A 27,944-nucleotide genomic window follows, 5' to 3' on the forward strand; every position below is an offset into this window, starting at 1 on the left:
TCAAAAAAGGTGAATAACAGGATCAGGTGGTCGGGCTCATGGACTTGGTTGACAGATGCCATTGTACCTCAGTTGCATATATTAGTACCCATGCTGTTGATCTAGGGATTGTCTGGCCCAGACTTCATTATTTACAGTCCACCCTCATACAACTAGAATATTGGCAATTGGGTGTCAAAGAAGTGAAAAAAAAAATGAACCAACCAACAGATGGAAGGATACATGACTGAACAAAACATACCGGGAAACAAAGGTATAAATAAAGTTCATGGGTTCTGGTGATATCAAAATGAGAGAATTCATTCACAAAGGCTGGAATCAGTTATTTCACTTTCCAATGTCAAACCAATATGCAGAATGTAGGTCTCACCGTTAAGTTGTAGAACTGTGTCTGCTCAGTATCAAAGATGGCTTCTTTACTGACCGTAATGGCCCCGGTCACAGAGTTAATCTGAAACAGGTCACTCCCATCTCCGTCCAGTCTGAACTCCAGCTGGTCTGATCTACCATCAGGGTCATGTGCAGACAGCTTCGGCAACTACAACATAGGCAGCTACAACATCAAGTTCAAGGTGAGACTGCAGTGGTAATTCTTGACAGAAAAATCTGCAGCCTTTCCATATCTGGATGACAAATGGATTATCAATAAATATTTGTCAGTTACGCAGTGTGTAAAAAGTAAAATAAAACTCTAAAAATCAAGTTTAAAAGAACAACAAAACACAACTGTTGATGATGATCATAGTCATAAAAAAATAGAAGAAAAGAGAGTGAGTGAGTGAGTTTAGTTTTACAACTCTCTCAACAATATTCTGAGAGACATCTACAAGTTACAGTCTTGAATGTAAAATATAAGTATGTTTGGTGAAAGTAGCATCTAATAAAGATTATACTGACCATTATTCTAGAAAATCATGTTTGTTTTCCTTTTTTTTGTATCCTCAAAAATACATTAATCCATTCAACACCATAGGCTGGGAACACCGGATGAGCATAGTGACAAAATTAGAATCATAAACTATTTTTAGCAATGATATTGACAAACCAATTCTCAGACACATCCTTTGTCAGTGTCCCCATGGTTTGGTAAGATCATTAAACAAAGTGAATAAACTGAAGAATAAAATCGACAGCAGTACTCACAGAAGTTGTCAAAAGTACATTACAACTTACAATTTCCATCTTTTTGGATTGATCGGGTAATGTAATTCAAGTGACATCTCAGCTTTTGTTGCCTCGAATCTTACACTCAGAAATGACATTTAATGCTAGAACATATGCATAAAGTATTTTTGTCACAGGTCATAACCTAGCATGATACGTGCACTAAGTTACATAATATATGTACAGGTGGTGATTTTTTCCTACATACAGAGAATTAAAATAGACAGCAACAAGGATCATAATCTCGATTTGTTTAACACATGGAAACATTAAAGTTATTGTCCACAAATAGTATATACTTAAATGGATACAAAACCAGAATCTCTCGTTACTTTAATAAAATAATTTATGACAGATTGTCATAATTCCATATTGTTAACATAATTTATAGAAATATGAAAGTTATCATTCTGAACGGATATAATTTTGCACAGATAAAAAATATTTAACATATACTTCTATATTTATAACACAAACATGTCAGGTTGTTATCATTTCGCATTTTCATCAAAATCCGTTTTCACACAATGAGGACCCCTACCAGGATTAACTCTCTGTCATCAGTAAAGTCTCTGTCTTCAGGGAAGCTGGCCCCATACTTCTGAGCACTGAACATCGGAACATTGTCATTTTCATCCTCTATTGCTACTGTGACTGTTGACGATGATGTGTAGACAGGACTGAGACTGTCAGTGACCAACACAGAGAACACGTACTCGCTTTCTTGTTCTCGGTCAATGGCAGAGTTTGTCAAGAGCTGACCAGTGTCTCGCTCAATGGTGAAAGGCAGACTGGGTGATTCTGGGGACATTTTTAAAAATGACATCCAGCTCTGTATGACTTAAACTTAATGTGTTTAATAAATTGAATTGATTTGAAGCATCTGAACATATCATGATGATACTGAAGCAACTGAATGCCCTGTGATGATACCTAAAATAGAACTCAGAGCATCAGAACACTTTGTAATGATACTGAAAATCAGATCTGAAGCAACTGAACGCCCTGTGATGATACCTAACATAGGACTCGAAGCATCTGAACACTTTGTAATGATACTGAAATTCAGACGCAAATCGTCTGAACACACACTGAACACTGTGATGTTGGTGAAAATCAGACCCTGAACACTTTGCAATGAATACAGAAAATCAGATTTGAAGATTCTGCATACTTTGTGATGATACCAAAATTCAGACTCAAAGCATCAAAACACCTTGTAATGATGCTGAAAAATCAGATTTGAAGCAACTGAACGCCTTGTGATGATACCGAAAGTAGGATTTGAAGCATCGGCACAATAACTAGAGCATCATTCTGAGAAAAAACATATGAAGTTTCACCAACATTAGACCACTGGAGATTGTGTCTACGAAGCACTACAAATGAAATGGGGAAAGGTAAACTTACAACAAAAACTCATAATGGTGAGTTAAAACAAGGGGACATAACTCTGCAACCATCTACCCTTGCATCAAATTTCTTCTGACCATATTCACTGACCTGTGTCATCAATGAAGTAACTGAGTCGTTCCTCTTCTCCTTTGTCAGCATTCCTGTCTGTGGCCACCACCTCCCCAACAGCTGTCCCTTCTGGAACATTCTCCTGCAGCCTGAAGCTGTATGAGTCCCTCAGTCTGGGAGGGAAATTGACCGGGACATCCAGAGTGAGCGTGAAGTCAGTAGACTGTTGGGGGTAGCCATGATCAACAACACGGATCTCAAGGTCATACTGGTCCTGAAGAGTTCCCTCTGTCAGAGAGCTGGCAACAGTTATCACCCCTGAAAGTTTGGACGAACAAGATTCATCAAAAACAAAACACAGCAGTTTCCTCTGTGAGAAATGCCAATGCATTTATGCCTCTTAACTGTGCTGCTTTTAAGAACAGACGTCTAGGGCAGGATCTGTGTGCAACTCTTCAGAAATATACCATCATTTTCTGAAAACAGGGACAGAAATGCAGCGCAACTGGGCACAAGACAGATAATTTAGGTGTGCTATAAACATATTTATGGAGAAGGTAACAACACCCAGACACTCTAAGGTACCGGCACCTTTGAGACATTATGTGTGCCCATATCTTCTGATCATCCAATTTAACTTCAACATCACAGCAATTATGCCATTTCAAATTATTTTTAATAAAGAAGTAAACATCATGTAAACCTGTAAATCTAAAAGCTGAATGTTTCTAAACTCAAGACTCAAAGAATAGTTTAGTCATTTGTTCTGAACCTACAAACTATGTTATCATCCCACACTTGATTTCCTGTTATGCGCACTGGCATTCAAAATGTAAGCTGTGAGACTGTGAGTGACACCAATTAACAAAAACTATTTCACCCATGCTATTTCAATATTCATGACACACTATTTTGATCAATTTTCTTTTGAAGAAAGTTTTCAATACAAATCTGGTATGAATTTTCACCAAATTGCACTAATGAAAATCACACTTAAAAATAATCGTTATCACCTGTTGTTTCGTGTATCCTGAATCTGTCCATGCCACCAGCCATGAGATAATACGAGACTCTCTTGTTCCGGTCTGCCTGGTCTAAGTCTTCGGCTTTCATCACAGCAGCAACATCCCCAGGGAGGGACAGAGGGTCCACCTCCACCCTCTTCTGCCCCACCACCAAAGGTGCATGATCATTTACATCCTCCACTGACACCGTCAGTGAGACATTGCTGACATACCGACCATCATCCACAGATACCTGTTACAACACAGGATATGAGGGTACGTCACAGTTACATGGCTTCAAGTACAGACCCTCGCACTGTGCTTATTTGTTTGTTTGTTGTAAAATGTCTTACTCAGCAATATCAGTGTATGAAATAGCACCTGCCCGGGGACCCGCTGTTAGCTAGTTTCATAGCAGGCTTTCAACTTTATTTTATAGTGAGCCCTGTGCACCAATACATTTTCCAAGGGTATATATATTTGACCATGTCATTGACTACAGGACATATTTCAAAAATAGTTTACAATTGTGGCAGCTAGATGATGTCAGTATAGTTCATGATCAATTAAACTTCCACAGATCAGCCAACCCATTTATCAAACACTAAATGTGACTGGTCAAGAGAAAGCTTCCAGCCAATGAATAATGTCGGTCATTTCTGCTTTTCTGATTCAGGCGGCAGTGACACTAAACGAATCAGCAGTAACCACCAAGTTATGATTTTATTAAATTTGCTTTTGCACATGTTTAAGTTTCCCTCACCACAAGTGATTCATTAATTACATTATTTTAACACCATATCTCAATTTCCTTTTTTTAATACAGGGCTATTACATGTTAACAGGGCCAGCAATATTTTTAAGTAATCAGCCCCCTGGGCTTCCTCACATTTTTAAGGAGGTTCACAAACTGGCAATATTCCAGCCATATGATCAGGCAGTGGTCTGTAAATAATCAAGTCTAGACCAGACAGTTTAGTGATCAACAGCATGAGCGACGATCTCTGCTACTGGGATAAGATGAGATGTGTCAACCAAGTAAGAGAGTCTCACCACCTGATCCCTTTAGTCCCATTCTATGACCAACATTGGTCGCTGAAGATCAATTCTAATGCCCATCTTCATGGGTCGCGCTGATTTGTACAATGCATATAGCTATGTCTGGGGCAACTGGGTAGCCTAATGGTCAAAGAAGTCATACTGAGGACAAACGTTTGATTCCCCACTTGTGTACCATGTTGAAGCCCATCTCTGATGTTGCTAGAATATTGCTAAAAGCAGAATACAACCATATTCACCCAGTCCTAATGTGTACATGATATATTAAATTATAAATCTAATTTTCCCACTCTTTCTAGATGTGGTTGTTTACCATTTCACACTACACACACAGGGTTCTTACAGAATTTTAAGACAAAGATCTAAGGCTTTTTCAAGGCTATTCTGGGCAGAATTAAGGCCAATAAGATTAGCAGTTATATTTGTAAACCTAATGATAACAACAACAAATACAACTTAGAAAGGTACATACATACTACAAGGCAAGATGTTCATCAATAACTTAACCCAAGCAGCTTGGCTCTCAGCTAGCATTGGTTAGGTTCCTACAATTATATCTCATTTTAATGCGACTACAGCCTGGTCGGTTTACTGGCCTACGGTGTCTGGGGACTAGGGACGTCTTGGACTGAAAACCAGCCTACAGTGTTGAATGGCTTTAAGTCTTCTGCAACTCTTTTTAAGGCAAAAACAGATTTTCCAGGCTTTTTAAGGCTAAGTGCACAAATTCCACGCTTTTGCAAGATTGTACAAACCCTGACACATTATTTCAGCTATCTAACATATCATGCATCATACCAAAACGTGTGTGGACCATATGTGGTTAATATGGGACTGAAAAGTTTGTACTATGGGTGAACATTTCATACTGTAATAATTAAATTTTTATTGAGTTCATTAAAATTCTGGCAATCTGATTGGTTAACTGGGAACATTTCTTTTGATTTCATTTCCCAATGAATCTTAAAAAAATAAGCCACGCCCACCAAACCGGACTACTTTCGGACCTGAGGAATGTCAGGGAATACCTTTACACAGCGAGGGAATTCCCTTGCACTCGGGTACCTTAATGAACTTTGGGTAAACATTGAAGTGATACATTGTGGTTAACATAAACAAACAACTCAAAATTATCCGTGAACGTTAATAACGTTGCAACGCCTCGAGAAGAGCATGCGCACGTTGGAACATCAGTTCATGGCATCGCAATCCCAGTCACATCACAGCCTCTTTCTGCTTGCGCAAATACTACAACCTCAGTTCCACTAACTTCATATCATCGGGCTTCATTTCCATTTTCAATTTTTTCTCTTTCAGTTCACAGGTAGTAATTCAAACGTTTGAACTTCAAACTTTGCCGATACCGGGACGCATCACGTTGAGTTGTTCCACTCTGATTCGCCAACCGATGTTAGCTTGGTTGATTGACAGCTGTTTGGGGGTGCTCTATGTTGATTGGCTAATGGTTTGGCAGGCGTGTCATTTTATGTAAATGAGTCACCTGTGTCATGTCACACCATAACCGAATTCTTACACCGAAAATGTTAATCGGTGGTAACAAAGATATCTGTTTCGATGAATTTGATTATGTTTAAAGAAAATATTGTTGACAGGGTATAGTATTTGTTGCTGAATTTAATCATAAGGATTGACTTTGTATTTCTTTCGTTGCATTGAAGTATGAAACTAAAAATACACGGTCAATCCTTAATTGTTTGTGAAAAAGTATTGTTTCTGTCTGAATTTCATGACAATTTCTTTCACTGAAAATAGATTCTGGTGGATCAAGTAATTGATCCTGCTAGTCAACTCTGATAATAAACATTACATCAGAGAAGATGAATAGAATCTGAAGGATCATCATCACTACATTTTTCTCTGAATTTCAACAGAAATTTCACACTAAATTGTTAAGCCTATACCTGTTACTCTGACTCAGATTTGATTGTTAACACACCACAAAACAGACTCAATAATAACCTGTAAATTATCTTACACACTTCATTGGCAAAATGACCTGCCCAACTGTCTGTCTATGTTGTTTAAAAAATGGACAATGAAACCTGTTTGTAGCCAGTAACCATACCCACCCATGTGAGGCATCAATACAAGGCCAAATAGTGTATATATTTACTGACTGTGAGATTATAGGCTGATGTACTGTCTCCATCAAGACTCCCTGCCTCCTTCTGTCTTATCTCTCCACTGTTGGCATCTATGGTGAAGAGCTCGCTTCCACCTCCAAGAAGCCGGAACACAAACTGGTCACTAGAGCTGTCCTCATCAGTGACCTTCAGCGGAGGCCTCTGAAACAGGACAAGGTTACTCTTGGCAGAGGCATTTTTAGCAAGGATCAGAGCCTCATATAGGTCAGAATGATTTTTGATATTTTAACCAAAACACTATCTGTGATCAAATCAGTGTTGTTAATGTAGCTAACATGTAGATTATTCAAGTCTAGTACTTTGATGTAGCCATGATACTAATGGAATCATTCCAGTCGCTAGCTCTGTACAAAGAAACATGCACTAACTAAAACTTCAAAACTAATTACATGGGCAAAAACAGCAGCCAGAACTAACATACATACCAGATACACAACCTGAGCTTGGCCTGGTGTAGTATCATCTTCAATGACCTTGGCGTTATAGCTGCTGGCTGCAAACATGGGCGCATTGTCATTGACATCAGTAATGGTGACCTTTACTGTTGTTGATGCCGTGTACACTGGCTGCTTGCTGTCTGTCACATGAACCAGGAAACTGTACTTGTCAATCATTTCTCGATCAAGAGCAGACTTTGTCTTTAGAGCCCCAGTGTATCTGTCAATCTCAAAGGGGATGTCTGGAAGTTAAAAAAGAAACAGATATACGAATACAGATATTTAAGCAACATCTCAGTGAGGATCCCCGAGCCATCTTGCAAAGTGATCTTAGTACTACAGAAATGATAACGTGTAAAGAAACACCAGTTTACCCTGGTTGTAGATCATTTTGTAGAATGGTGCTGAAGTAGAATGGGGTGTACAATGTGTAAATGCTGTACATGTCCATGATGAAGAAGGCAAACTCTGGATCAGTTTCAACTACAGTGGAAACTGTCTAAACCGGCATGCATTGGGACTGAAGAAATAATCCTGTTTCGACAATGTGTTGGATTGTATAGCTGAAGATAAAGGTACAAGCCATGGATGGGACTGAGATTTTATGTCAGTGTTGACAACTTGCCGGAGTGGCTAGATGCCGGTTTTGACAGCTTCCACTACCATTATGCTCCCACAACACAATCATTGTGTAGCATTGCCCCTGATGCCTGCAATTTTTCCTCAATGAGTACATATTTCCTCAACATCTGCTTTATTTGCCCTATATCTGCTAAGAATATACCCTGACGCCACCAGTTTTCCCTATGGCAACATTATCTGATACATACTCCCAGTATTTCCCTGCAATAAATACCAGCTTACCAGAAATAACATCCAGGGTCCTAATGGTTTTTCAAATACAGTATTTGAATATTTAACTTCATATTCATGCTCAGTACTGAACAATCAATGCTCATGATGTTGGTCACTGGACTGTCTGGTCCAATCTGGATTATTGATACAGAATTGTACTGCTTACTTTATTCATTACATCATTGGTTCATCACACTGAAAACCAGGGTGTGAATCCCCACATGGGTACAATATGTGAAGCCCATTTCTGGTGTTCTTCTCTGTGATGTTGCTGGAATATTGCTAAAAGTGGCATAAAACCAAACTCAGTCAGTCATTACATCTAATTTGATTGTTTTAAAAGCTGCAGATACCTTGAGACAACTGTTCGCTGATGAAGAAGTTGAGCCTGTCCCCATCCCCACTCTCCACATTGGGATCCAGTACATGAATGGTATGCAGGACTGTGCCCTGGGGGTGGTCCTCCTGCACTTGTACCTCAGTGACAGGGGGCACCTGTGGTTGGTAGTTGATGGGGACGTATATGGTGATGGTTGTATCATTGTACTTCTGGGGTCGTCCAAGGTCCGCAGCTCGGACTGTCAGTGAATATGAGGCCTGGTTGGGGTCCTCCATCAGGGACGACACTACCTGGATCTCACCTATGATGAGTGAGTGAGTGAGTGAAGGAGCATCAATCTAGATATATAATACCATTATCCTTCCTTCAGATGAAAAACTTTAATTTCATTGGTCAATGCCACTTTAATAATTTTTCGTGTCACCCTTCACAGCCAAGCACCACACACTCTGCCAAGAAGCAGTATCGCTAACAATCATATGATGTCATAATATGAGGTATGCAGTGTCTGGAGTTTGAAAGCCATTCAATCAGCTGTTTTTGTGTAAATTTATTTTACCAACTTTAACTGTTATCTAAACTATTTTATACACTTAATAATTTGCACACTCAATTCAAACATAAATAATCATTTTTACAGCAGTATTAAGCTTGTCAGGCTATGTTTCACTGATTTTGAAAATCCAGTTGAGAGGCAAACATCATTTGATTTACATGTCATATACTCGGTAACGATCTTTAGCGTAAAATATGATGTTATTTTGTACATTTAACATGGTTGTAAGATTAATATGTTGTATGCTTCTACCTCAGCTGCAGGTAATGCAGTCACCTCCTGGCTCAGGTGACACTGCTAGGAAGAGGCATACATCAGACTCTATTACCCTCAAGAGAAGCATACAACTTGTTTCCCAGTTTCCCCAAAGAGTGCATCTCGAATGTTGGGTAATGAATACAAATAATTATTCACAATGATTTGTTGATTTGTCACAGCAATAACTATTGATCTCATCACACTAAAATGTAACAGTTAATGTCGACAGTATCAGGTGAGGCCATGGCAAACTAGCATGACTTGCGCTACTGCAAGGCTAGTACATGTTCCATTCTTGCCTAACTAACTTTGGAAAAGGACAAGAGTTCAAGTATAACATGCTCAGTAGGATACACAATAAAGGAACAAGACCAGGTCTCTTACAAACGATAATTTTACAATCCCCCTTAAAAAAGTCTCTAATATAAATCATTCAGTTCCAGTGACCACGAATTCAAAATTAAATTCATGGATTTGTTTGATTCACCGAATATGCAAGTTAATTGCAACTGCCTCAGTAAACTGTTCCCCTCTGCAATTATGTGCCCGATTTCATCAGGGAACAAATTAAGTGTTGTTAGAGGCAATGATATGCATTGTGCAACAAAGTGTTAACTGTTATACATTGTACCTGCAGCTTAACCCCCTGGATGCCACAGGGACATATATGTCCTTCCTCTTCACCCCTCACTTTGAAGTCCAATAAACTTCTAGATATACCACGCACATATATATACTTCACAGTTTTGAATTCTGCGGAAAATTCCCTTTTTCATGATACCATCCACTATTATCTCAGAGCAAGCTAAAGTGCTTAAAATTGCCTTTCAAAATAGGCTTCATCGTAAATGTCGCCATTTTTCACACTATACAAAATCGCGATTCAAAGCGTTTTTTGCTGTATGTTTTGAAATGTGAAAATTGGACAATTGCTGGGAGTATTGAATTTCAAAAATACTATAGTAATGATCACTGATATCAAGTTTTTGTGTAACCAGTAATGATAATTCTGAAACGTAGCCGATGAACCCAGAATCGTTTGGGATGTTTACGAAAATACACTTACACGAACACCGAAGTGCGCTTTCTGCCATATTGAATAGTGTTTACAAAATCATGTTTCGAGAAGACCGGTATTGAAACGCCAATTACATCACGTATGTTTCATAACAAAAACTCAAAACACAGCGTTTGTTTGAAATGTAAACAACGAAAAATTCCGATTTTAGGAAAATTTCCAACATTGATTGCATACAATGGTTCAATACGCTTAGAATACTCAGGGGAACAGCATCGTAGCAAGAAATAGCAAATTAAATAGAGATACAATGCAATCATTTGATAATTCATAAGAAACTGTCAAACGTGACGCCATAACTGACGCAAAATCACGCAAAACGACAACGGTACTTATCGGCATTTCTGGCTTCTTCCGTCATTTACAATGTAAACGATAAAAACATATAACAATACACAGATAGTCAGAATAATTCTGATTACATACATCTCACGTTTATGTACAAAACATCCCTGAATGAAGGAAAAAGTCCTCGCAAAATCCTGTGTACCCTTGTCAGCAAAGCCCCCATTTTGAAAGAAACCGGTCATCGGTAGTGATGTCACACATCAACATTGTTGCACATATTAGGCGGTTTCTTTGGGGTGAAGGTCGGTTGAACAAGAGTAAACACAATGCCCATACCATTCCAATTCCACTTTTAGTATTGTCATGTATATTTTGCGTATCGTACAGATATTTTTTCATGAAACTGATTTCAGTATCTACATATATCCATGTTCAACAACATATCATATGTGGATATAAGGTATGCGTTTTTATTCTTTGAAAGCTTCTGATTGTTTGAATAATATTTACATGGGAAATTGACTCAGTAAGTGTACTATACCACATTTCAAGCCTCTACACAAGTGTTGGAAGATCACACGTAGCCATTACTGCAACATGTACTTTAGTTCCGGTGATATACAATATTCAATATGTTGGGACAAATATTACAGTTTCATATGAACAGGTTAATAAACAGCGATTTAATTCCAACTTATAAGTAAAACTGATAATATTATGAAAATGATTTGTACATTTCATGAAATATAGAGGCACACATATTTAAAGGAATTGTCTTGTTCATTGTATTGGTTTGTGTCGTTTTTATAGACAAAACAATTATGAATATTGATTGACCAGGTGAGAGTTAGTCAAAAACGTTTTATGATTCATTATGATTTTTTTCGATAATAAAGTCAATTCTAATTCAATTAAAATATATCTGATGGTAGAATATCTAACTCAAACAATATTTATACGCAAATTGTTAAAAATGTATAAACCAGGTCGTGTCTTAATTTGGACAAGCCTTACGTTCATATTCTAATACTTCTGTACTGAAAAAGCGATCTCTTCGTACCTTTCTTTGCATACTTATGAAGTGAAATAATTTCATAATCATAAGAAGAAAAGTATATTTTCCAAATGAACATTCAGTGAATATTCAGGTGTTGTGAAATTTCCATTTACGCTAAATTGATGCTGGACATGTGCGCGTGTTGCTCACAATAAGATATGTTCTAAAACCGTGTAATTGTTGATATATTCAGGACACTATTTCTGTGGTAAAACCACTCATTTTATATTTTTTTTCGTTAAAAAGTGTTGAATTCTGACACAGAAGCGGAGATCTTTTACACATTGAGTGGAAATTAGGTTGGATATATATACTAATCAGCAACCAGAGTCGTCTTTTTCCGACGTCACAAAGTGCACAAAACCTGCCGTGACGTCAACTAAAATGTCGCATTATTTTCGGTTATTTCATTACATTTGAAAATGTGGCTGCTACTCCGTTAATAATGATGCAAAATTAATAAAAATACATCCACACAAACAGGAGAATATGGGAATCTAAGAACTAAATTCTGTGTCGGATAGGGACATCCAAATCGCTATTACCTGCTTTTTGATGTAGAACATTGGCATCTTTTATTACAAATTTTGAAATTACCAAAAGGTATCCTCTCACATTGGGGAACTTTGTATTGGAATCGTTTTGTTCAATGTGAACAAAACATCACGAAAATATACTGTCCGTATCCACAGCAAATTCTCTCCATGTGATCGGAGTTGTATTTACCTAATCTAAACCATAGCGGAGCTATGCCCCCTTATCTTTATACGTGCATGACCTCTCTGTCGACGTTTGATGTCATAAAAGAAAATCGATTTTTGACATTTATTGCGGGTCATTTTTTATTTTGTGAGTATGACGTTATGCATTAGCACATACATCCATTTCATATACACTTATGTCGTTCAGATATCAAGCTGTATTTTTTTCGCTCACACTTTCCGTAAAGATGCCAAATTAAAAAAATCGTAACAGAGTGCTTTTATTGGTGCACAATAAAAAACTGAGAAATTTACTGTTTTTGAACACACACAAAAGTTTTGGACAACTTTTAGCAGTGTCTATTTCTCAAACCCCTGAGGTAGCTGCAGTTATATTTATACCAAGGGATAGGAAATTAAATATTCTACATTTCTGTGCAATTTTATGGCTGTACGCAGATCCAGGACCACGCGAGAGCAAATCTCGCACAACGTTCACTTTTCAAACCTTACGAAAATGTGCGCCTGAAAAAAAACTCGGCATCCAGGGGGTTAAGTAAGGTGCATATGGACGAAGTATTCAGTCTTACTAGATATAGCAGAATCATCTAATAATGGTCAAGGACCTTTATCTGAAATCATCTGCAGTTTAGAGAAATGTAAAGAGCGTTAACCCTTGCCTCTCTCATCATATATTACACTCTGAGCAACAAGATGCACATGATGATCATACCATGAATACTTCCTCCATCTAACAAACCCGTTCACTAACTCACCTGCCACTCACTTACTCACCAACTCACTCTCTCAGTCACTCACTCTCCCCAACCCAGAACTCACTCACTCCTGTAGGGCAAACTTAGACAGTTCGCTCACTCACTCACTCACTCACTCACTCACTCACTCACTCACTCCTGTACAACGGAGTATACCTGACTCTGGGTGAACTGCAAACTTATCCAGGCCACCCTTGATGACGTAATACATCACATCATTGTTCTGCTGCGTCACATCAGCATCAACAGCACTGACTTGGCCAATCACAGATCCCACAGGTGTTAGGGAGCTCACATTTAGAGTTAACTCCCCTATAAAGACAGGGGTGTTGTCGTTAACATCTTCAACAATTACTGTTAATGGTGCTGCACTGGAGAATCTTCCATCTGAAGCCAAGATCTGCAATGATAAACAGAGGAACTCAAGGATGCATTTTACAGAGTCATTTGGCATAGGGTTACATCGTGCTGGTAACATAATTTCATAAGATAAATCTTCAACAGATTCTAATTTAAGAGTTTTAAATGATTTATTCACATGACAGTGACTGTAAATGTCCTCTTTAGTGGTATCTATGAAGAAGGTGTCACATTAAGGAACAAATTTTAAGGACAGACAACTTCTTCAGTGCAGTCGAAGGGATCATTTCAAAGTAGATGCTAACATCATTTTGCTAACGGTATTTGCAGATTTGCATCTACACCTAAATCTTGTATCAACTGAAATAAAGAAGTTGTCTATCTATAAATATAAAAATGTTTTCAAATTTAAATCAGTTTGTTATTTTAACACTTTACACTTAGTCTTGGAAACAGAACTATTCTTTGAGTGGAATCACCACAGTGTATCTTCTCAATGTTTCCTGACCCATGAAGGACCAGGCTGGAATAAGCCTTCAGCAACCCATGCCTGCCATAAAAGGCGACTATGCTTGTCACGCGAGGCGACTAACAGGATCGGGTGGTCAGGTTCGGTGACTTGGTCAACACAGGTCATCGGTTCCCAATTGTGCAGATAGATGTTCATGCTGTTGATCACTGGATTGTCTGGTCCAGACTCCATTATTTACAGATCGCCACCATATAACTGGAATATTGCTGAGTGCAGCTTTACTAAAACTAAACTCACTCACTCACTCACTCACTCACTCACTCACTCACTCACTCACTCACTCACTCACTCACTCACTCACTCACTCACTCACTCACTCACTGTTTCCTTACAGAAAGATTGTACTGCGGCTGCCTCTCGCTGTCCATGGTCCCACTGTGTTTCAGGTCAATGTGCCCTGTATTCGGGTCGATGACAAACAGGTCACTGCCATTCCCCACCAAGCTGAACTGTATGTCAGCCAAGGGGGTGTCAATATCTGTAACGCCAACTGAGGGGGACTGTAAAACCACAAAAAGTTAAGGGCTTCACAAAATGTATTGAGTCATTCAGTGTCTACTCACACATTATTATCCACACTGGGTATTGACAGGTTGTTTGGGGTATTTAATAAACATGTATTTTCACTCCAGTGTTTCTAGACTTTTGGGTATTTTCAACACTTCTGGGTAAACATTTCTCTTAATGATTCTACATAACAGGCTGTTTCAGCTGATTTCTCATCTGTATTGGTTAATGTACTGGCCTGAGTGCAAAATTTCTCATATAAACAGCAATACAACGATATAATAATACTAAGTGAGGAAAGATACATTATTATGCATTATTCACTTTATGCCACAGCAGAATCTTAAACAGCGCTGCACAAAACTGGTTCATAAGGTGAAGAAACTGTCAACAGCTAATAACTACAACACGCAAATCTCATACTACTTCTCCTTTGTTGCTATGTTAGTAAACAATGTGCAATATATAGAAATACAGAAATTTGCCTGGGCATACATCTCAAAGCAGATATAGAGCTAACAGAAGACCTCACATATACACAGGGGTACATAGCATTACTCATGCTTACAGTAAAAGTAATACATTTTACTTATTACATCATTTCTTCCAGTTTGTTACATTTCATGGTAGGAGTTGTATTGTCAGTCTGTACCAAACTTCTAAGGTATTATCTTGCTTTACAGAAGAGGGAGTTCCAGACACCCCATCAACAAATGTTACGGTCCTTGCTGGTAATAACTGCGGGTCCTGTCAAGTACTAAAATGGTGTAGTGTACTGTTTGTTCAGACAATTACTTGAGAGCCTGAAATGATTCAGTGATCATGGGGACAGTAGTCATTACAGTCTGTTTGATTCAAGTGGTAACCAGGTAACAGCTTTTGAGATGACCCACACCTTTACATCATACGCTTGTTGATTACATGACTGTTCTACCAGCATGAGGCCCCCCTCATACAAAATAGCAAAGGATGACAAGAAAATGATGATCGTTTGTTGAACACTTTTTTATTTGGGTGTCCCAAATTATGAGACACATCATCAGAGTTGGTCTGTCGATTTCATGCGGCTGTGCAAAATTTGGTTTTGTTGCAATTGTTAGATTTTGTGTTAGTGAGCAGTTCATCGGTCTCAAATGGCATCAAACGGACTGTAGTGATTGGTGAAACAGTAGAAACAGATAACTAGCCTTGATGTGCTTTAGGAATATAGGTGGTGTTCGTGAATCTCTCAAGATGTGGTATTTGGGGATTTCTGCATCCTTTCTCCACATTTATGATATTAATGTCAACTTACAATCTGCAGTGTCTGTAAAGTTCCCCCCGCATCGTCTTCCAGAACCTTCATCACATACTCTGGGGCAGTGAACTCTGGAGGACTGTCGTTCTGGTCCCGTACCTCCACATGCACTGAACTTGAAGATGTGTACACTGGCTTCAGCGAGTCGACAACATACACAAGAAAGCTAAACCTGTCTGCCGTTTCTTTATCCAAAGCAGCCTTCGTTGATATCATGCCTGTGTCAATATCTATGCTGAACGGAAAACCATCACCTGTTGAAAGAATTTAAGTTCTGATCAGTCTTTGAAATTTCCAACAGATTACCAGCCTGAGGCTGGTAAATTGCTGTGAATAAGCAATCACACATAGGACATAATCCTCATTGGCTATAGGAATTAGGAGGATTCTGATCTGTAGCAATTTTCTGTACCCTGAACTTTCCTATGAATTATAAGCTAAAGTGTGTGTGTTTATTCTTAAGTTTCTTTCCAGCAATATTCCAGCAATATTCCAGCAATATCAGGTCAGTTGATGCCAGAAATGGGCTTCATACATAATGTGCCCATGTGTGAAATAGGAACTGGGTCTTCAGCATGTTGAGTGACAATCACTGGGCTACCTGGAGTCACTGCCCCACTGAGTCACTGCTAATTGCAAACATTGGTGACTGACATAAGACATACACTAGTTCTCAAAGTTAGTCTTTAAAAAGTAACTTAAAAGCTAGGTTTGCTGACTAGTAAGTGTTCTTATGAATCCATATCCATTTTAGGTTAATTCATGAAAGCAACAATGGACATGTAACCCAGCTCAATACTTTCTGCAGCCAATTTTGTTTTCTGCTATTAACTTGACTCAAATAATTGCCAAAACAAATCAGTTATTTAACTATGTCTTACTTTGAATAATTTCCACATAAGTAAAGTCTTCTGGAATAAATGAGATGAAACCAGCCTGTCAAAAAATTCATCTTAACTCTTTACCTGCTAAAGTGTCTTCATCAATGAAATACCTCAAGTGGTCATCTTCTCCCCGTTCAACGTTCTTGTCTGTGGCTACAACTTGACCAATGTTTGATCCGACGGAGGTATTTTCCTCCACAGAGAATGTTATCTTCGGTGCCACCCTGGGTTCAAAGTTAAGGGGGACATTGATGGTGACTGTTGTGTCGGCAGACAGGGAGGGATTACCAAAGTCAAATGCACTGATGTGAAGGATGTACTCCTCTCTCCTTGGTTCATCCAGGAGAGGCATCTGTAGCTTGATGCTTCCTGAAGACAGAGATGAACTCTTAGAATGTTCTTTATCAGACATAAGAACACCAGGGAACCTATCCACAAAGCATTCATAGCACTATGCCATTCTTAAGTCCACGATTAAACACAGAGTTATGATAGCTTACAATGCTAAGCCTTGTGGATGGGATTCCAAGCTACTAAAACAAAATCTTACATGAAATCATGTATCTCTGAACACTTAATCAAGAGTGAGGGAGTGACTTTAGTTTTCTGCCACACTCAGCAATATTCCAGATATATGGTGGAGGACTGTAAATAATATAGTCTGGACCAGACAATCCCTAGATATACAGCATGGGTACTAATATACGCAACTGAGGTACAATGGCATCTGTCAACCAAGTCTGTGAGCCTGACCACCTGATCCTGTTATTCACCTTTTTTGACAAACTTGTGTTGCAGAAGATCAATCCTAACCTGGATCTTCATGGGTTAACTTCATCAAGAACCCCAACCACAATATTAGTGGGTTTCCTCTTGACCCTAATCAGCATCCAGAACAACTGGTGTCAATGGAAGCTCCAAGAATACACAGAATAAGGAAACACCAGCCATCCATGAATGCTGACCAAGACGTCCAAGTGCTTGTAGTGCAAATGGGGTTTCGCTGCATAGAGAATGTGACCAGTCTTCCTATATGTGAGCTTCGCTCACATCTATGAAGGTTGGCCAGTTGCTTTCTGCAGCGCAGCCAAGTTTGTGTTACAGTTCGCCTGTGCTTGGGACTCCAAGATATATTCTTTTGTTTTTAGAAAAATGCTGCTACAGTGAACTATGAGACAAAATAATAAGCAAATTCACACTCACCAGTATACGGGTCCACCTCAAACTTGCCATCTCCTCCTTCTGTGAGAACATGGAGAACGACATTATTGGGGCCCTTCTTGTCCCTGTCTGTGGCTTTGACACTGCCAACATGGGCACCAACCTTGGTGAGAGAGTTCAAGGTGAAGGTCAGATTAGGTTGAAAGGTCGGGGAGTTGTCATTGACATCCTGCACACTGATGAGTATGTCAGCCTGGCCAGTCAAACCTTGCCCTTTCTGGTCTTGTGCATGAAGCTGAAATATTGAAGTACTGCATTCATCATTTTAAGCACCTTCATACAATCTCACGTTTTATCTGGGATTAGACTTTTTTAGTAAAGTTCAGATTCTAGTACATTAAATTGTGTGCTGGCAACAAGGAGTCTGGACTTTTATCTCAAATGTGACTCAATGTACTAGAATCTGTACTTTACTGATAAAGTGTAAAAAATATTCTTAAAATGTGTTACTTTTAACCTCTTTCAAAATGGCATTGTGTATTCATAAATCTCCCCTCTCCCATTCCACTTCTAGACAAAACTGTATAAAATCTTCATAAATTCTACCTCCAAAGACATAACACTCTATGTTTTCTCGTGAAAATTACAGATCTTTACAACAGGAGCATAAGAGGTATATAATTGCTCAGTGACTATTATTGAAAAGGTTAACCTTGTTATGTTAAACACTAAGGCCTGATCTCTTAGAAAAGAGATTGCTTGAGATTTTTTAAAGACATTTAAAAGTTGGTGAACATCTTTACTGTATAACCAGTGTAGAAAAAATGTAGAAAATCAAGCCTGTCCACAAGACTGGCTGGTCAAATTCTTTTACCTGTCCTACCAAAATCTAGCCTGTCTTCCATTTTTTCCTAGACTTGTTTTCAAGAAGACATGTTAGAGAACTCTGTTCTTATAGCAAACATATCTCTTCAATTTTGTTTGCAAAAATTTTATCTGTTTGATTATTCTGGTATCCTTTGGCAATATTCAAAAAGGTTATTATCATTATATATATGTCATTGGCTTGCCAAAAACTGGCCCAACATGAGGATGGACTAGATATTTTTTTAACCCATCCACCACAAAATTCACCCCTCTTAGACATTGGAACTGGCTATAACCTGATGAAGGAGCAGAAAGAATTAAGTCCATACATGTTGTGTTACACAATTAAAGAGAAGTAGTCATCCATATCATAGTCTCTTATAAACTGTTTGCTTGTTTTCATAAGTTTCACTTTTTTAGTGCCTGGATCAGTTATTACAGTGAACATGCGATATTTGTTCTTAGTGGGTTGCATTTGAAGCCACTCAGAAGTGCATACTAGTATTTAATAAAAAAAACAGACTTCATCTTTCCAAACTGGTACCAAATCACCGCCTGAGTTCCATCAGAAAAAATAAATATCTTCAAATATTCATGAAGCAAATGTCTCTTCTTCCTGCACCAGAGATCTTAGAAATTTCTCCGTTCATCTAAGAAAGTTTTCGAATATCACATTTTCGAAAAACCAAAAAACGGAGTATTCTTTGAACAGATCTTTTTGATAATACCTGTCTGTATACATTATTAAATTTATGAGTAAAATCTGTTAGGACCCCCTCCGATTAATTTGTCCAATTACAACAAAGTCCGTGTTCACTTCTCTGGTCAGACAATTTAGGTCCGCCACGCTAGCCTTGCTTTCTTCTAAAAAATTCTTCCTGACAGTTGAAACATTAGATTCATGTATCTCCCAAATATAAGCAATTTTGTAGTTCTTTTTCTCCACTCTGTTTAAAGTATTATATTAACATTTCCTTCTATCTGAGGGTTAATTCTCTTCTAACTGCAGCCATGAATTCGTCTCAAATGTAAACAGGATATTGTCTGCTCCACCTACTTCCTGTAGGTGCCTGGTGAAAAGTATCCTCTAAAATACGACCCTTTGCCAACATTTCATTTTGGAAGTAAACAGTGTGAATACATAACTGCCACCTCAGCCAATTTACAAATGGGGGACGTGTTTCTTTCAACATTTTTGGCATGGTGCTGAATATAGGGGATACTATGTGAGTGCCCATGTCATACGATGGAAATGCGACACGAGCGCTTCGAAGTGTTTGTAACTTCCCAAGCGAGATCGAGGTATTTTCCGATATATTCTCTTCAAAAGAAGTAGGGATCTTCATTTTTATATTTACGATTAAAAATATCTAGGGGAAATTTATCGGAGTCAGTCAATGTTGATATGATATTATCGAATGTTTTGAGATTGCATATCATTATTTGCACTTCCGTACAACTGTACGTAGTTTTCTGGAATGTAGTCGCTTTTGAAAGATGATTGGTCTATGGCATGTAATTTGCATGCATACGATTTTCATGTTAAACGAACGACTAGAAACAAACACTAACAAATGTGTGATGCAAGATGAGTGTCAAAATTACAGTTCTAAGTGATATCTCGACCTTCAAGAATAGGACCCCATGCACGTGTATGGGGCTACTGCATGCGTTGTGCACGTGCATATCATGCGTTGTGTTTAGGGGTGGTAATAGAGGGAAATGGGGGTGCGTTCATGAGATCTCTGTCCTTGAAACGTTTGTAAACGTTTACACTTCCTATCCAAATTGAACGTTCATTATCCTCTACTTTTTAACGAGTAGGCCTATAGATCTCCCGACAATTAGACACGTGTGGCGTAAACATCGCATGATATGGGCACGAATATCATTTACTGTTTATTACTGAACTCGTCAAATTGAGGAAAATAAACCCAAATCTACTTTCTACTTTCCGCCGTCACCGCATGTAGAACGCAGCGTCACAGAAGAAACCTGAAGTTTATTGCATTTGTTCATGGTGTGATATTTTGCTTTATTACTCGCCCGTTCAAGATACTGCAGTGTAATATTTTCACTTCATTGTAAACCAAAAGTCACTGTGTTCTGTAATCTGATTGGTTGAAAAACATGATCAAATGGTATTAGATTCCCGGAAACTGCAAGACTATTCACTGCGTATTTACACGTTAACAATTGTTTTGTTGTGTCATCAACAGTGGTGACGTCATTCAAATCATATTGTGACGTAAAGTTAGAATGACGTCACAAATGAGCAACTCCAGATGCTACCATGGGAACCAGCTGAAACGGCCTGCTGATGACACTTTACTGCTGTACTCATACTCGATGTAAACGAGTGCAGACAGTAAAACCCCTTTGGTTTACTTTTTTGTTTACAATGTCGATAAACATCATGTGTTGGCCAATTTCCGGGTGTTATTGAGTATTTGAAGCACGGGAATATTTCATTTGAAACCTCCGGCTGACAAATGCATTCCAAATGCATTCCCGTGCTTCAAATACTCAATAACACCCGGAAATTGGCCAACACATGATGATTATCTCCTAAATATTACACTAGTGTAATACCGCTTGACGTATGACCTCAAAATGGTTCAAAGTTGTGACGTCACAACGCTAATGTTGATGTCGCGATTTTAGTAGACCTTGTTTAATTGAAAGCTGAGAGTCCTCACACTGTAGTCGCCGCAGTTTCTGTCAATTTATGTTGGCGAGTAATAAACAGAATACTAAACTCGCTTCCGTGAAATACCATTTTCATTAAACTCGTTAAAGATTTAGTATCAAACTCGCTTTCGCTCGTCTGATACCAAATCATTAACTCGTTTAAAAATGGTATTACACGGAAGGTCGTTTAGTATCCTCAATCTATGGCATCGTATGAAAAATACGAACCCAATATTTTTGCCCCCGTTGGTAATAAATCAATCTATCGCTGAAATGCATAGAATTATTATTAAATCGCTGACCTGGTCTAAATGAAAGACCCCTGCCTTTTGCCAATGATATCGATAATGCCCTGAGCATTGCCTTTGTACTATCAGCTTAAGGGAACGTTATGCAGGTGCATGAAACCCGGTGGTACCCTTGGCTTAGTCCTTTACAGTCAAAATATGACCCTGTGACAGGGCTTTGGCTGTGCAAACACAAGCGAAAAAAACACTGTAATGTAAAGTGAATCCTAACTCATGTTCATTCCTTGATCTGTGTACATCTGAAAATTACACCCCTTTACCGATACTAAATCTAAAGAAGAATTTAATGTCAGAAAGGTATCACACCTGTTATAAATAATATCAACGATATCAGTGATGTTGTATTGAAATCAGTTCTACAATACCACCGACCTGAATAGCTGGTCCAATGGCAATATGGTTTACCTTAAAGGCGTAGAAACACTTGACTTCGCAGTCTATGGATCCAGGAGCCTTGACCCTGACTATCCCTGTGTCGGAGTCGATGGTAAACTTGTCACTTCCTTCGCCTCTCAGTGACAAGACTACATCACGGTTCTCCTCGGTCCCGTCCCCGTCTGTCACAGTTATCTCCCCTGGCTATGAAAGATTCCATTGATCGTCATTCGGTATGGCCATTTTTAAATAATATACAGCCATTATCAGACAGAAATTAGTTTTAAAATATTTGGAGACCATTTTGAAGGTATTTTGTTTTATATTTTACCATTTTCACAATCTGATTCCTTTTTGGTCTGGCGTTGTCTTCCACAATTTCTCCCGAGTATCTAGTAAACGTGAACGCTGGGGCGTTGTCATTGACGTCCTGTACAACAACGTCGACGGTGGCGGTGACGGTGTTGATCGGGTAGCCTCTATCTGTGACGACTATCTTCAATGTATACTCTTCTCTATCCTCCCTATCCAGCCTTCGAGTAGTGCTGATTGTACCGTCTGAACTAACCCGGAATGGAACTGGAAACAGGAAAATAATTTCTTTGAGTATCATTTTCACTGAGAGTCATCTACGTGCAGTTGATTAAAATAAAACTAATATTTAAAAAAAATCTATATTGAACAATAATGACTTGTGTTCATAGGAATATGAAAACCCACAGGTTTAAATGATATGAAATATGTTAGGAACCTTCTGTATGAAATTGTGAGCAAAAGAATAGTCACCAATATTTCATGACTGCTAAAAATGCAATAAAAAAGGTATGACAGAATTATGTGGTTTTCTGTAAGTTTGCAGCATTTCGGGGATTTTTTCCAGGCTAGTATCGCTTGATAACGTTGGGCCGAATCCAACCTTAAAGAGTATGTTATCGTTTGACCCGTGAGGATTCTGATTAGAACTGATCTTCAATAACATGTGCATACCGTAAGAGGGGACTAACGGGATCGGGTGGTCAGGCTCGCTGACTTGAGTACGTCGATCGGTTCTCCTGTTGATGACTGGTTTGTGTGGTCCTGACTGGATTATTTACTGACTGTCGCCATATAGCTCGAATATTGCTGAGTGCGGCGTTAAACTGATCACTCACTCCCGGTTTGGGTCATTATAAAATTTCCCCGACCTGATTTATATGATCAAAACTATTGTTTTTACCACGTTTATCATGATCAAAACAACCAACACCATACCTGAATCAGTTTGATCCAGTCTGTATGTCAGGGAATCTGTGTCCGTGACGTTAATCCTGCCGACCTTCACCCCAACACGCGCGTCCTCGCTGACCAAGACCTTCTGCGCTGCCCCTAGCTTAGGCTTCCTGTTGACGGGCACCTGCACCCTCACAACCCCCGTTGTGCTTAGGCGTGGCACTCCCGTGTCCATCACCTCTACCGTCAGGTTGTACGTCTCCATCTGTGGTTCACGAGTCAGCGAGTCCACCAGGATCAGTCGGCCTGGTGTAGGGGGAATAGAGCGAGTGAGTTTAGTTTTAGCAATATTCCAGCAATATCACAGCGGGGGGCATCAGAAATGGACTTCATACATTGTACCCAAGTAGGGAATCGAACCCAGATCTTCGGCGTGACGTGCGGATGCTTAAACCACCGGGCTAACCCACAGTCCCTGGGAAAGAAGTAGAGGGTTGGTAGGGAGGTCAAATATATATTTATTTTTCTCAGTGTAATGCTATTGTAGATTTTTGCCATTTAGAGGATTGCTGTCTGAAGTCTCAGAGATTCATACAGTCAAGAACTGTACCAGTACTTAAGATAATAACCTACACCGCGGAAACATTACAAATAACTTCTCAACAATGAATTTATTTACTGAAATCTGTAGCTTCAAGAATGAAAGATTACCATTAATTTCGAATCGTTTGTTGATTATTAAATGTTAATCTCAAGATGTTAACAATCTCACCCAATTATTTCATATGACTTAAATTAATCAGTCATAATAGGTAAACGTAAGTTATAATACAAAGTCTTAGTATTGTTTGTTTTTTATTTCCCTTTTTCACTTCCACTGAGTTGTATTATATATGACCCTTTCTATGTTGTTAAGGACCCTCCAAGGTCCCGGGGTAGAATAGGCCTTCGGCAACCCATGCCTGCGATAAAAGGTGACTGTGCTTGTCGTAAGAGGCGACTAACGGGATCGGGTGGTCAGGCACGCTGACTTGGTTGACACATGTCATCGGTTCCCAATTGCGCAGATCGATGCTCATGTTGTTGATCACTGGATTGTCTGGTCCAGGCTCGATTATATACAGACCGCCGCCATATAGCAGGAATATTGATGAGTGCGGCGTAAAACTAAACTCTCTCACTCACTATGTTGTTAAGCGCAGGCCAAAAGATCGTACAAACGAGCGTGTCATAAGTCAGTTTGTTGTGTGATCGACGTTAAATAAATGCCATACCGACGGCTAATAACTGTCAATAGGGGCCGTGGGGAAGCCTGATGGCTAAAGCGTTTGCTCCTCAAGCCTAAAAACCTGGTTCGATTCCCACATGGGTACAGTATGTGAAGTCCATTTCAGGTGTCTCCTGACGTAACGCTGCTGGGATATTGCTAAAAGTGGTGTAAAACTAATCTCCCTAACTCCTGGCAACAACAAACATCACGTAGCTAGTCAAAGATTACCTACACCATGCCCTCGCATATCCTCAGTTGTTAAGCTTCCGTAACCGTCTTTGGGGGCCCATATACTGTGTAGTATAAATTCTGAGAGATAAGATATAAAGGTAAATCGCAAAGTTCATGACCTCACACAGAATCCAAATTGTTAAGAAATGTTTTCAATGCAATCTCCTTTGACCAACGATACCCGAGTTGTCTTATCTTGGTTCAGCTGAACAATCACCCGGTCTCTATCGTTGAGTCGCTGTAGCCACTGTCTGGTGTTAGTGAGTGAATGAGTTGCGTTTAACATAATATGTCGTGTCTGTGAAATGTGGGAGTGTAGCCGGACGTAACGTGTCTCATATGCTTACCATCCTGGCGTAATGCACAAACACTAAAATGGTACTGACAAGCCAAGAAACATAATCAGCGCTGTTCGTACCATAATTTCCACATTTATATTTTCTCGTGTATTCAGTTTGGTGATTAGCATTTTCATGCATGTATACTTCATCAAAGCTCGTTTCTCGTTCTTTCATGTTAGGTGTTTCTCTCACATGGATGTAATCTCGAAAGCAGACAAAGCTATCAAGTTTAAGGGAAGAAGTAGCCAAGAAAAGCTGAATATATTTTAAATAATAAACACTTATGATAATAAAGAAGTTTGAATTCTGTAATTCTATAATTCACATAACACAAGTAGCGAATATGTGAGGCCACGAACTACATGGTTCAAGTATACTGAACAACAAAAGAAACGCACCCATCCCGTCACCTCTTCCTTTTTCCGTTTATATTTTGCTTTTGTTTTGTTTTGTCACGTTTGTAAGTACAGGACATAGGCATGAAAACTTACTTTTATGAGATTTCATTTTTTCGGACAGCGTTTTCTTTGCTGTTCGGTATATAAATATATTTATGCTGACCTCGACCTTAAAGACTTTGAAAGGAATGATTCAGTCCGTCGTTTGTATCAAATGAATAACGTTATGAAGTACCTGAGTCGAAGTCGATGCTGAACTTGCCGTAGCCACCGTCCTTGAGGACGTACATGACGCGACTGTTGCGGGCTTCAACGTCATCGTCCACAGCGTCGATGTCCCCGATCACTGACCCCACCTTGGCTCGCGGTGAGGCGCGGAAGGTGTAGTTCTTCGTCAAGGTGGGTTTGTTGTCGTTGATGTCGTTGATGCGGATGATCAGATCCGCTGTACCCTCCAGACCCTTCCCGCCTTGATCCCGAGCAACGATCTGTCAGCGACATATTGTGAGCAAAGATTTTTATCAAATCGTCTTCATTTCTGATTTGCAGTGTGTTCGCTTTATTATCTGTTATGTGGTAGAGTACATAAAGGCGCAAGACACATGGGATCATCGTTTGAATACTAGTGGTTTGAAGCCAGCTCGGAGAAAACACTCGTCGTTCCACATCGGTGACCAGTCCTTATATGACTCCAATGCCGCCCAAACATGATTTTAACAATTATAGCTTTACACCATTGGGACCTAAGTAAATCATTCGAAATAACAGTGTTTCGATACAAGAGAAAATGATTACTTAAGAAGTTTACAAGCTCTTCAAAGGCTTATCCAGATTATCCACAAAGGGAGTGTAGGGGTGCGCATTCGCATTTTGAAATTATGCAACCCACCCCTGCCCGCGCACACACACGCACGCACGCACGCACACACACCACACACACCCTTTTCTCAATAGTGTGCACCCCCTCTCAAAAAGCTGTATCCCGCACTTGCTCTTACTTCGAGACAATAGTATGTTCGACACATTAATGTTCTACATCAAGTTTTTCATTGTACCCACCAACTCTCTGACTAAGGTATTAAGAAAACGACCTGGTCTTGCTCTCATCGAAGGATGAAGTATCTTGATAACAAATGACTGTGAACAGATTTCAGTTGCATCATGCACGTCAGCTTGATGTGATGTGGTCTCACCCGTGAAGGTCCCGGGGTAGAATAGGCCTTTAGCAACCCATGCTTGCCATAAAAGGCGACTATGCTTGTCGAAGGAGGCGACTAACGGGATCGGGTGGTCAGGCACGCTGACTTGGTTGACACATGTCATCGGTTCCCAATTGCGCAGATCGATGCTCATGTTGTTGGTCACTGGATTGTCTGGTCCAGACTCGATTATTTACAGATCGCCGCCAATATAGCTGGGATATTGCTGAGTGCGGCGTAAAACTAAACTCACTCACTCACTCACTCACTCACTGATGTGGTCTCGGAAGTTTACCCATTCAGTGAAACCTACGACCACAAATAAAGCGAATACGGGTTCGAACCCATGGCAAGTGGACGCCTAAATTTGTAGAAAGAGGCGAATAAAGGTATCATGTAGTCAGGCTCGCAGACTTGGTTGACGCATGTCATCGTATACCAGTTGCGTAGATCGATGTCCATGCTGTTGCTCATTGGATTGCTTGGGCCAGTTGCGAGTATTTACACACCTTGACTATATAGCTGGAATACTACAGTGCGGTGTGAAACTAACCTCACCCACTTTGTGCATTACATGCATTGTTTATTCATGTCATCCTATCCAAATTTCGTAGACAGATGCTCATGGTGTCAATCACAGGATAATCTGGTCTAGACTCGATTATTTACAGACCACAGTTGCATATTGCTAGAACAATGCTTAGTTCGTCGTTAAACAACAAACATGCCACACCCGAGCTCCTACATTTATAACACAAAATTATATTAATATCTGATTACTGACAAAAACCAAAAAAAAAAAAACAAAAAAACCCAAATAAAACATGATATATTACTATTTCGCAATACGACTGAGCCTCTGCCACCCCGAAATGCATTGAGCATTGTGGAGATTTCAGGGCTCTTAGTCGACCTACAGCTTCCAAACAATCAAGAGTCAAGACGTCAGACTCAGCGACTGGCTTGTTTCATGTTAGTGTAGCCAGCGATCCTCATGATCACTGGATTGTCTTGTTCAGTCTTGATTATTTACAGACCGCCACTAGACATCTGGAATGTTACTGAGTGCAGATTTAAATGACAAACAAATCAAAGTATTCAGCACGTCAGTA

At 39.3% G+C, this 27,944-nt stretch overlaps 1 protein-coding gene across 1 annotated transcript in view; it reads right to left on the reverse strand.

Moving 5' to 3' along the window:
* Positions 1 to 27,944, reverse strand: part of LOC137287694 (protocadherin Fat 4-like) — a 59,087-nt gene that overhangs the window by 10,386 nt on the left and 20,757 nt on the right. Inside the window, exons 22-37 of the mRNA XM_067820084.1 lie at positions 25,869 to 26,121; positions 23,436 to 23,699; positions 22,516 to 22,763; positions 22,215 to 22,388; positions 17,986 to 18,238; positions 16,864 to 17,151; positions 15,896 to 16,152; positions 14,427 to 14,594; positions 13,359 to 13,602; positions 8,502 to 8,726; positions 7,282 to 7,535; positions 6,830 to 6,997; positions 3,642 to 3,885; positions 2,668 to 2,946; positions 1,706 to 1,965; positions 371 to 538 (exon numbers count right to left, since the gene is read on the reverse strand). Of these exons, the coding sequence (XP_067676185.1) occupies positions 371 to 538; positions 1,706 to 1,965; positions 2,668 to 2,946; positions 3,642 to 3,885; positions 6,830 to 6,997; positions 7,282 to 7,535; positions 8,502 to 8,726; positions 13,359 to 13,602; positions 14,427 to 14,594; positions 15,896 to 16,152; positions 16,864 to 17,151; positions 17,986 to 18,238; positions 22,215 to 22,388; positions 22,516 to 22,763; positions 23,436 to 23,699; positions 25,869 to 26,121 (3,747 nt within the window). The remainder of the gene's footprint in view (positions 1 to 370; positions 539 to 1,705; positions 1,966 to 2,667; positions 2,947 to 3,641; positions 3,886 to 6,829; positions 6,998 to 7,281; positions 7,536 to 8,501; positions 8,727 to 13,358; positions 13,603 to 14,426; positions 14,595 to 15,895; positions 16,153 to 16,863; positions 17,152 to 17,985; positions 18,239 to 22,214; positions 22,389 to 22,515; positions 22,764 to 23,435; positions 23,700 to 25,868; positions 26,122 to 27,944) is intronic.

The sequence above is a fragment of the Haliotis asinina genome, chromosome 6, assembly GCF_037392515.1.
Source record: "Haliotis asinina isolate JCU_RB_2024 chromosome 6, JCU_Hal_asi_v2, whole genome shotgun sequence".
NCBI lineage: Eukaryota > Metazoa > Mollusca > Gastropoda > Lepetellida > Haliotidae > Haliotis > Haliotis asinina.